Raw genomic sequence first — 11,086 nt, 5'->3', positions numbered from 1 at the left:
AGGTTCCTTTTCTCATCCTTCAGAGCCCACCTGAACAGAGCCATCGACCCGGAGCTTCAGATTACAGCCCCTTTGCAAGGTGTTGAAAAGCAATTGCTTCTCCATTGCTGGTACCTGGGAATATAAACTTTTATGAATTCATATCAGTTCCACTGGAACGGCAGCAAATTTCATGGAGTAGCTAAAAAGAAAGCAACAGCTGGTACATCAGGCATTAATAATATAACAAAGGAAGAAAAAAGAGAAAATTTTCATTAGTATTTTTTGATGTCAATTTATTATTTATCCCTTTGCCAATATTCAAACAGGCAGGTAGTCATAAAACATTCAAAAAGATCCTTTAAAATAGTCAAGGCATCTGTTTTACCTCCATTCCTTTAAAAACATTTTTTTAACGTTTATTTATTTTTGAGACAGAGAGAGACAGAGCATGAACGGGGGAGGGTCAGAGAGAGGGAGACACAGAATCCGAAGCAGCTCCAGGCTCTGAGCCGTCAGCCCAGAGCCCGACGCGGGGCTCGAACTCACGGACCGCGAGATCGTGACCTGAGTTGAAGACGGATGCTTAACCGACTGAGCCACCCAGGTGCCCCACCTCCATTCCTTTTTAGAAACTTGGAAATCAGGAGCCCTGGCATTGATTTAAAAAGTCGTGTTAAAAATATCCACTGTATCAAAAATATTGTTTGAGGGTTACTACTTAGAAAGATTTTAGTTTAAATTTTATCTACAGCCTAGGCAGGCAGCCGGTGGCTCTTAAGGGAAGATTCAAAGTGAATCAGCAAAGTGCTGCTTCCAAATGTTTGACTCCTCAATTAGTATTGTTTTGTTGCAACAAGGCGTCGACAAAGCCCACTGTTTGGTAATTAGCATCCTGGCAAGTCTCTCCAATCAAGACCAGCATGCTGCACCTGGTCCTAGTTAAAAAACGCGTGTGGGCAATTCTGATCTGACCCTCAGGGGCCCGTGCCTCGTGCAGAACTGCCTTCATCCGTGTGCACGGCAGAGTCACCACTTAACCAAATCAGAAGGCCTCTGCAGCGAGAGGTTTTGAGAGCTTTTGTCTAGTTCTCCTGACCTGCCGCACCCTTTTAACTTCTTTGATAAACGCCCGTTCTTGTGTAGACGCCTGTTCCTCTTCCTGGGACAGAAGACTCCTCGGAAAGAAAATCGTTGTCTACATAAAACAAAGGAAAATGGAAAAGCAAAACCACCACCACAAAGAAAACAGCCGAGGACCTTGACTGCCCTCTCCTCGGGAGGAGCTTCGTGGAGGCGTGGTTGGCCCTCCCCAGCTTGTCCTTCATTCCTCTGGGTGCTGTCTTTCTAGGAACTGTCCCCGGTGTAGAGGTTGTGCTCCTTGATGTAGGTGATGACAGCGTCTGGGAGCAGGTACTTGACGCTCTGCCCTTGGCTCAAGGCCCGCCTGATGTACGTGGAGCTGAGCTCGTTCTGCACGGGCTCCCTGACCAGGTGAATGTTGTGCTGGTACCTCTGCAGGATGGCGGAACCTGAGATGTATTCCTTTGGGTTGTGACCTGTCCGGCTCACACACACCATGCCAAACTTCTCCACTATTTCCTGGATGTGTGCCTCTTTCCAGAGGTTGGGGGTCTGGAAGGTCTTCAGGATATCTGCCCCGCAGAGGAGTTTCAGCTCAGGCACAGCTGGAAAAACAAGGGCGGATCCTGACAAGGTTACAGAAAGGTCACGGCCAGTAAAGATAACATACTCCGTTTGAAAAGTGCACAAAATGCTTTTTCTCGGAGTGTATTGGGAAGTCAACGTCTACACTGTGTTCACGCCTGAAAAAGTGTGTAAGGGGATCTGAAGCTACTTTGGGGACATACAATTGTAATAATACAATCTTTTGTTTAATAGTGGCAAAGTGCCAAGAAATCAGAACAACTTATTTTCCCCCCCCAGTATTCTACCAAAAGTCTGTCGGCGGCTGCTGGACCCCATGGCAGTAGTCCAAAGGCGGCTGTGAACCCCATCTTCTGATAGAAGGTAAGATTGTAAAATCTCTAGTCCTAACAAGCTGTGGGCTTCAGGCCAGTCACTGCCTTTCTCAAAATCTATTTCAGCCCTAACGCCTGATACCTTTGTAAGTAAAATCTCATCATAAAGGTTAATTATAAAGGTTATTTGGATAACCAAAAGCTAGTGACCTTTTCATCTGTTTTCAATACAACAAAGCTCTAGAACAACTAATCAATGTGGATAATCCTCTGGCATTTGTTCTAACAACGATGGTTTTAATGATAAAAGAAAACCTAACATTGGTGCTCATATGAGCACTATCACTAAGCCCTGGATGTATTTAACCTCATTTGATTCTCTGAACAATTTCATGAGTAGGCATTATTATTGTGCCCATTCTGCGGGAGGGAAACAGGCATAAAGAGGCGACCCACTTGCCTGAGGTCACTCATTTAGGCAGCAGAGTCAGGATTCAAACCCCACCAACCTCCAGGTGGGGCATTTATAACTGCTGGGCTCTGCCGCCTCCTGCTGGCGAAAATTGTACATGCATCAGAACCAAGAAGCCCTTCCTTGATTTTTCCAGGCACTGTTGAAATTCGTGTCCCTTTCCAAAGGGCTAATTTGGAAAGGGAGAAAAATCAAGTCCACGCTTGAAGCAACCAGTAGGTTCTCTGGTCCTTTCGGAAGCTGATTCTAGCTTCAGTAAATGGCAAAAGCTGTGTTCTAGAGTGTTGGCATCTCTCGGTCACCATGAAACCTCAGTTGGGAGGGGTTCAGGGATCCCACCTGCTGGGGAAACACCTGATGTAAATGGTCGGTTGAGGCTCCTCTACTGTGGAACTTTGGAAGGAATTTGGACGTAGGATCAGAGAGAGGAGTTTACAAAGGAGCACTAGACCAGCTGTGGAACGGAAAGTGAGAAACTGCAAGTGTCACGGAGAGGTCTGATTTCTAGCTTTAGTTGGGCTGGATGGATCCTTTTCTGGGCCTCACTTTCCCCATCCATGAAATAGTGGGCACTGGACTTATTCACTCCTTTGGAAGTAGTAGATATAATTACAGAAGCAGTTTTCAAACACTCTAGCAGCATAATATTGGTATAATGAAATGATATTCAAACATTTATTGATGCATACATTGATAAATTCTCCATGGTTAAGAACTAGGACTCTAAAACCAGGCACCTTAGATTCAAGTCTTGGCTCTGCCATTCAACAGCTGTGTGACCTCAACTTTAAAATGGAGCTATTAACAGTACTTTTCTCCTAGGGTTATTTTAGAATTGAATGAGTTTATAAATATAAAGTGCTGTAACAGAGTACGTGTGATGGCTGTTAACTGCCATTCATCCGTCCATCCACCTGCTTATCCGCTAATCCATTCATTGACACATCCGTTCAACACTTAGGGAGTATTTTTAAAGTCAATAAAACTGTGTTTAGAAATTACTCAACTCACATTTTTGACTAATCTGAGCTGGCCCCATTGCTCACGACGTACGTGGACTTAGACTATTCTGCATCTGGGAGGTTCTACTCCAGTTTATTTATTCAGCCGTTCTAATATAACAAGAGAGCAGCCCTGACCTTTTAAACACCTGGGTGATTTTTGTATGTGCTCTTCCTCCGGGGGAGGTGGAATGATGGGTATTTAGTTGTAGGGTCTCCTGAGGCCTGGAGCACACTTTCCCCCCATTCCACAGGCCAAAGAACAAGAAGACACCCCCTCTCTCCGCAGTGGATTTTTTTTTAATGTTTATTCATTTTTGAAAGAGACAGACACAGCACAAGCAGGGGTAGGGCAGAGAGAGAGAGAGACAGAATCTGAAGCAGACTCCAGGCTATGAGCTGTCAGCACGGAGCCCGACGTGGGGCTCAAACTCTCGCAGGGTGAGATCATGACCTGAGCCAAACTGGATGCTCAACCGACTGAGCCACCCTGATGCGCCCCCCCCCCCAGTGGATTTTTGTGGCGGTAATTTCTACCTACTGTCTTAGATATTAGATACCGTCTGATTTATGAACAATGACAGGAGTACAATTCACTGTGTGCTCCTGCCAACAGGGGACACATGCCCACACCTCCTTTTCCCCCAAATCAAAGGCATGTCTGTGGGGTGATTGCTTCTTCTGGCAACACGTGCCTTGGACTCCAACTCTGGGCAGTCCTCAAAGAGACCATCACATCTCTTTCAAATCCATTTACATCACTGCTATGAGCTCTTCAGATCTAATGACTGGCTGTCCAAGTCCAAGGTTCGTAAGTCTGAGGTGTTGAAAAAAGGCCGCCGGTTTGATTCGTCTCAAGCACGATACCGTGACCTAAATCGGATGTCCGTGGGCATTTTGGGGCAATGTGCTCTTTGGAATAGCCACTGGCTTCTAGAAGCAGATGAAGCAGAGGTTTACATGAAAAGTGAGGGAAGTGCCACCGGGACCATTTTCTTTGAATGTCCAGCTGCCTTAATTCTTAATGTCAAGAACAGCATCCCTGAGGTCAGTCAGCCCTGGTTTCCGGTTTCAGATCTGCTGGAACCCTGGGAGAATTACAGCAGATGGGCCTGTTTCCTCAGCTGTAAAATGGGGCTGACCTCCTGTGGAGGCTCTGGAAATTGAGGGGTGGAGTGAGTGCAGCCACACTCAGGAGTGTGGGACTTCTGGGGACACAGGACACCAGAGCTGAAGCCAGGTATTAAAGGGCAGCACCCCAATTAACCAGACAAAGCCACTGTGGAACAATCAGTGCAGAATGGAGTCAGATGAGGGGCCTGCTGTGGTTGCGTGGAAAGGGAATCCTCTCTGAAGTTTGCTGAGCTGTGCTCAGCCCCATCAGCCGAGCGCAGGGACCACCTTCACAAGAGACTGACACTGTTGGGCTGTTAGAGGACCGAGGCATCATCTGTCCCAAAGTGTCACAGCCAAGCCGTCTGGAACTCGGCACGGCAGGGTCAGTCCACGGAGGGCTGCAAATCACACGAGCAGGGCTCTGGCAGCCAGAGAATGCTGAGCTCAGCCCAGCCTGTAGTCCCAGAGGGGAACACACAATAAAATACACAGCACACAGAACGGTCCTTTAGAGCTCTGCCACTAGTAATCTACAAGCCACCTCATCAGAAGCCCAATGTATGCTGAGGAAGAACTCCACCTCCTTCCTTTTTGTAATTGCTCTAGTTCCCCGCCCCCCCACCTCTGATCACAAACGTGAAATCTGTGTCAATTATAAAATGTATGAAAAACATGTATTCAAGGTAGAAAACAATTCTGCTTTCTCCAAAGCCGTCAATATTTGAGTGTAGTTTTTCAGTTTTTCTATTGATTTAGACATGCAAATAGATGTGTAAGTATATTTACATGTTTTTATGTACTTGAGATTATATATATAGTATTGTATCCTGATTTTTTTCCACTTACCTCATAAGCCTTTCTCCAGAAACATTTTGTGTCAATTATTCATCGTATGGATACAGAATAATTTACTTAAATGTTCCCTTATATTTAAACGGGGAGGTTGCTTTTATTTTCTGCCATTATAAAAATGGCTGTGATAAACATCCTTCTACATAAATCTTTGTCCCAATTTTTAATTATTTCCACAGTCTGATTCCTAGAAGGGGAATATATCAAGTAAAGGACATGAACGTTTTTAAAGCCCCTGATACATTTTGGTAAATTACAAAGCCCACTTCTCATTCAACATAAACTTTCTTTTTAACAGTTACTTTAGAAGAGAGCAAGATGAACGGGAGTTAGGGTTTGAAGAGCAAGAAAGGGGATAAAGAACAAACTCCCAGCATTCCAGGGCCAAGCAGAATAGCCCCTAGAAAAATAAATCTGAAAAGAATGTGGGTGAGCTTTGGTGGAGGGAGAGAGAGAGTGAGCTTATCTCTGTGAAAGCCGCTGGGACTTGTTTCACAGGGAAGACGGGTCCAACCTGGGCCTAACAGGACAGATAGGTTTTTAGAAGGGGGAGCCAAGAAGGGGACGGGGAGGAGGGGCAGACCAGGCAAAGAGCTGAGACAGGGATTCCGGAAGCCTGTGCAGGGAGATGAAGGGTGAAAGGCTGGAAGCCTCAGTGTGGCATCTCTCCCACATCACTGGAGGCTCCCTGCCCATCACTGGACCCTCTGGCATTCCCTAAGAGCAAGGGCTGCCCAGCACCCATGCTGTTTCCTTCCTTTGTGCTCTGCTCCGCTGCCTCTCTGCCGGAAATGCCCCAACCCAAGATAACCTACTGATCCCATGAGTCTTGGTGCAAGTGTCTCCTCCTCCAGGCAGCCTTCCTAATCCACATCTCGACTACCATTCACAGCCTGTCTCTAGCTTAGGTCAAAGGTTGGGGTGGAGGGCTATCTTTGTTCTCCTCCCGAGTCTGGAGCCTGGTCTGGGGAGGTGCTCAGACAGTGTTCTTGAACCCTGGTGAGAGTAGCTGCTGAGCCAGAGATGATTCGGAAAGAAGTCTGAGAATGAACACGCCTGTGCTCATGACTGGGGGACAGGGGGGAAGCGAGGCAGACAGACCAGAAAAATACAATGAATATTGCAAAGATGCTATAACTCCTCCTTAGATTCCTACTCTAGTGCACAGTTCCCCAAATGGGCTGTAAAGCAAATTCCAGAGTGCCTGTTAGACATCCAGATTCCCGGGCCCCATTTCCACTCAGGAGGTCTGAGGTGTGGCCTGGGAAGCATGATCAGCCTCACAGGTGATTCTGCTGTGAGTGGTCCTTTGACCAGTGTTTGGGGCCTGCTGCATATTTTTAGGGCCCCCTGGCATTTTTGAGTCCTTTTAAAAGAGTGTTTCCTAATCTGTGTTCGGGGGCGGGGGGCACTAGTTCTGAGAAATTATCAGTATGTGTTAGAAAGGGTCCCATGATTAGTGATGATGGCGGCAAGCTAGTTCCCTTTCTGGTAGAGTCACGATGCACAGGGTCATGGTAAAGACTGAAAAATCCTGCAGCAAAGAAACCATTTTCGGTTGGTTTGACTGTGACGCTCCCAAGCCCTTCTGATCTGGAACTAGCATCCCACCTCCCACAGCTGGGAAACCCTTGTTAGGAAACCCCACAGATTGGCCTGCTGGGGTTTCAGCCCAGTGTGACCAGTGTCACATCCTGCCCTTTCATCACTGGGTGCTCCCGCTCATTCGCATGAGGGGCGAATAAACTTGACCCAGGGTACCAGGACTGCCATTAGAGAGGGAAGGTCCTTCGGAATCACAGCTGACAAGGTTCCATCAAACACCAGGAGTTGACAACACAGTAGAAACCTAGGGTTACAAACTGAAAGGACAATCCACGTGGACCTTTGACAGCACTTGATGCCGGGAGGAGGCACGTGGGAGACCTGTGGGCTCTCTGACGGTACAGTTCTATTCCTGCTCAGTGACGTGGTCTTCTCTTGTCTGTCTTTTGGCTTTATTTTGAAACTACTCTAGATGTTAGATATTACCGCCTTCCTGGTTTCCTGGTCAGTCAGTGCGGCTGGAATCCACAGGGACCCATTAGAGGAAGCTGGAATGTGCTTGAGGTTGTGGCAGGCGGTGTTTCCACACCATTGGCCACCAAGCGTGGCTATGAGGCTCCTGGCTGGTGCGGGGGGAGGGCCCTTGCAGGACCGTTCTCGAATATTCTAAGTGCAGGTAGGCCATTCAGGTGAGCTGGTGCCTGAGGAGTGCCCATTGGTGCAGCTGGCAGTCTGGGGAGACCTGTGGTCTCCTGGCCGCTGGCCCCTGAGGCCACCAGCAAGTGGGGTGGGCCCTGGCAGGCTGTCATTGGAGGGGGCCGGCAACACACAGGCAGAGCTTGGGGGCCTGCCTAGCCGTCTCTGGCTCTCAGCATATCCCACCAGAGGGACAGGGTGAGGGTATGTAAGGAGGGACTGACCTCATTCCTTTGTCACCACGCTGATCCGTGAGCCCACATGACATAGGACCACCCTGTTTGTTTTGGTTACGTTGGTTGCGAATTTTCCTCTGGAACTGGCGACAGCTGCATATTTACCGTCCTTACAAGCACGGTTGGCACTATCTCTGCTGTAGGTGTGGGCAGCGGTATACCTCTGTTGTGGGTACACATGTACATGCACGTGTTGCGCAGCAGGTGTGACCGTGGCTGCCCAGCAACACGCGAAAAGTACGATGAAAGTGGGCTCCAAAAAAAAATCCCCTTAGAAACAGGTTTCCTCTTTCGAGTAAGCCAGTGAGGAACGTGGCTACAAGCGGAAGGGTTATAATAGCACAGTCTGTACTCAGGCTAAGGCTTTTAAAAGAACCCAGCATCACTCACTAGTTTATCCCTGTGTAGCCCTGACTGTAATCCATGTCATGAGCACGAGTCACGAGGGTAAGTAAACTCCTTTGAGGCAGAAAATCTTAAATTAGTGTAACGATTTACAAGGGGTGGTGGCCGATTGTTTAATTTGACCCTTCAATCTGGGGAAGTGTCACCCCCAACCAGGGAAGCCTCAAAATCCTTAGCCGTGCCTAGGAATTGGCTCTCGCATGGATCCCTGACGTCTCTCCCTCCAACAGACAAGGTGCACCCACCTGTCGGGGCCAAGGAGTGAGCCCTGCCATGGTCCGGGCCTTCCGTCTGGGGCAGAGATCTGAGCAGTTCACTGTGATGATGCCTGCATTGCAAACACACGGGCTCAGGATGTATCCATCCCGCAAAGCCACCCAGGGGTCTCAGTTTTTAAGTCTCAACCTGCTTTTGTCCATTTTAGGCAGGTAGCTCGTTCCCCAGGTGTTGGTGGAGGGCCTACCATGTGCCAGGCCTGTGCCAGGTGCTGGGACACAAAGCATGTGTGATTGGGACCTCTTGACCATGGATTGCCTTCTTGTGAGCCCTGGTGAAAGGGGCAGGGTGCAGGGATGAGCATATTTCTACTTTTTTAACATTGTCTTCAATACCTCACTTAGGAAAAAAAACAGTTGAGAAGGGATGAAGGATATGGGCTCTTAGAAGCAGACAGACCTGAGTTCAAAATAAAAAATTTCATTTGTAAAGGGGCACCTGGGTGGCTCAGTCAGTTAAGTGTCTGACTCTTGATTTCGGCTCAGGTCACGATCTGAAGGTTTGTGAGTTTGAGCCCCGCGTCAGGCTCTGCGTTGACAGCGTGGAGCCTGCTTGGGAATCTTTCTCTGCCTCTCCTCCATTCTCTCTCTCTCTCAAAATAAATAAATAAACGTTTAAAAAAGTTTCATTTGTAACGCTGGGATAATAATGTCTCCTTTCTAGACCTTTGTGAAGGTGAACGAGCTAGTATACAGTGAGCACTGGCACCGTGCGTGGCCCACAGCTCACTCTTGTCAGAAACTAGTATTTCAGAACTCCACGGGGGTGAGGACTAAGTCTGGCTTAGAGCCAGACTGCCTGGGCCCCAGCTCAGCTCCCCCAGAGGCCAGCTGGGTGACCCTGAGCATGTGTCTCTAGGTCTCTGTGTGGATGGTTCAGCACCTGTGTAATGAGGGATAACCTGTGATAATCGTGTGTGCCTCTCATGGGTGGTCACAAAGATGAAAGGAGTGCAAAGTGCTCTGAACAGTGAGCAGGACAGAGCAACTCTCATTACATGTTAGCATTTCAGATCTGATTAGACGTACACCATCTTGGCATGCCTGGTTCTTTTAGCAAATCAATGTGCAACACGGGTTGTCACCACGTCTTGTATCAATGCATTCTTCCACCTTCTACTTACTGTAGTATACATTTAGGAGGGCTGCGTTTGGGAGAGAGCAGTGCCTGGTGGAAAAAACAGGTGCTGTGCAGCCCGGGTGGGTTAGAGTTTCGGTTTTCTCGCCTGTGTGACCTTGAGTGAGTCACTGACACTCTCAGAGCCTCACTAACCTCATCTGTGTATTAGTCATGATGGAAGTTAATGCCGACCTCTTTTCTGCCAAGTACCACAGGACCATGAGAGAGAAAGTGCCTCTACCCTGCCAAATGCTGGGCAGGTGGCTCACTGCTGAGTATCGCTGGGGGAAGGCATAGTATAAAGGTTAAACTTTAGAATTAGACTGCTTGGTTGGAATTCTGCTTCCAACTAGTGGCTGTGAATCTTGGTGGGTTCCTTAAGCAATCTGCCTCCGGTTTTGTCATCTGTAGAATGGGGGACGATGACCACACCCACCCCTGTGGGCCATGCTGAGGATTAAGGGAGGAGCTTAGCACTGGCCCATCCACAGAAAGTGTCCAATCAACATTAGCTGTTCTTATCATCATTACTGTCAGTGTGTGAATAGTGAGCTCATTTAAGTCACCTTAATATTCTTAGTTCAGTAACTGCTTACCTAAAGTCAGCTGAATTCAGGAACGGATGGAAGGAGTGGACGAATAAATACATTTGATTCTGGCCCAAAGTCCTTCCTGATATCTCAGACACTCAGTCCAGTCTTCTTAGGGCCTAGCTGCACTCTGTGTTTCCACCATTGTCTACTTTGGTTTTGGTAAGCTTCATGTCTGAGGATTTGCTCCTGAGTAAGTCTGGAATCTTGGAGCAGACTGAAGTAGGTGTGAGTTGCACCTCTACTTTCTAACTGTAGGGCCCTGCCTATGTTACTGACCCTTTCAAAGCCTCCATTTCCTCATCTGTAAAATGGGACCACACCCACCTACTCCTCAGAGTTGCTGAGGGGACTAGATAGGACATACCTGAAAAAGCCTGGAGCGCAGTAAGTGATCAGTAAAGGTGGTGATGGTCATTTTATTTTACTTACCTTGAAGCTCCTAGTTCAAGTTGACCCGACTTGGAATATTAGCTGGGTCTCTGAACTCTGATGCGTCAATCATTATTTTCAGTGTCAAATGTCGCTACCTCACAGACCTCCACTCTGCCTTTGTAGAGCGGTGGCCATTGCTTCCTCTGGTTGTCTGCCTGAGTGGTGTCCCGGTGTGCCCAGCCCTGAGCCTGCGGGCTGACCCTGGGAGCAGGTTCTTTGTGTCCTCCACGGCCCCACAGGTTTCCAGGGATGTCTGGTCAGAAGGTCATTGGGTCATGGTGGCAGGAACAAAGTTCGCCACACCGTGCCCTGACCTGTAGGTCACTGGTTTGAAGATAACCGTAAGCATGGCTTCAGAGTCAGACTGGGCTCCACTACTCGC

At 48.1% G+C, this 11,086-nt stretch overlaps 1 protein-coding gene across 2 annotated transcripts in view; it reads right to left on the bottom strand.

Moving 5' to 3' along the window:
- Positions 1–258: 258 nt before the first annotated feature.
- NMNAT3 (nicotinamide nucleotide adenylyltransferase 3) overlaps positions 259–11,086 on the bottom strand; it is a 116,010-nt gene continuing 105,182 nt past the window's right edge. Inside the window, exons 4-6 of one of the 2 annotated variants that reach the window (XM_045503483.1) lie at positions 8,530–8,612; positions 8,222–8,225; positions 3,922–5,002 (exon numbers count right to left, since the gene is read on the bottom strand). In XM_045503483.1, coding sequence (XP_045359439.1) covers positions 4,741–5,002; positions 8,222–8,225; positions 8,530–8,612 — 349 coding nt within the window. In that variant the 3' untranslated portion in view covers positions 3,922–4,740. Of the gene's footprint in view, positions 1,668–3,921; positions 5,003–8,221; positions 8,226–8,529; positions 8,613–11,086 lie in introns of those variants that run through there. The other variant, XM_045503482.1, reaches the window with a different exon arrangement.

Source organism: Leopardus geoffroyi, chromosome C2 (assembly GCF_018350155.1).
Source record: "Leopardus geoffroyi isolate Oge1 chromosome C2, O.geoffroyi_Oge1_pat1.0, whole genome shotgun sequence".
Taxonomy (NCBI): Eukaryota; Metazoa; Chordata; class Mammalia; order Carnivora; family Felidae; genus Leopardus; species Leopardus geoffroyi.
Note: the sequence above shows the minus strand (reverse complement) of the source record. Positions and strands in the feature narration are given on the sequence as shown.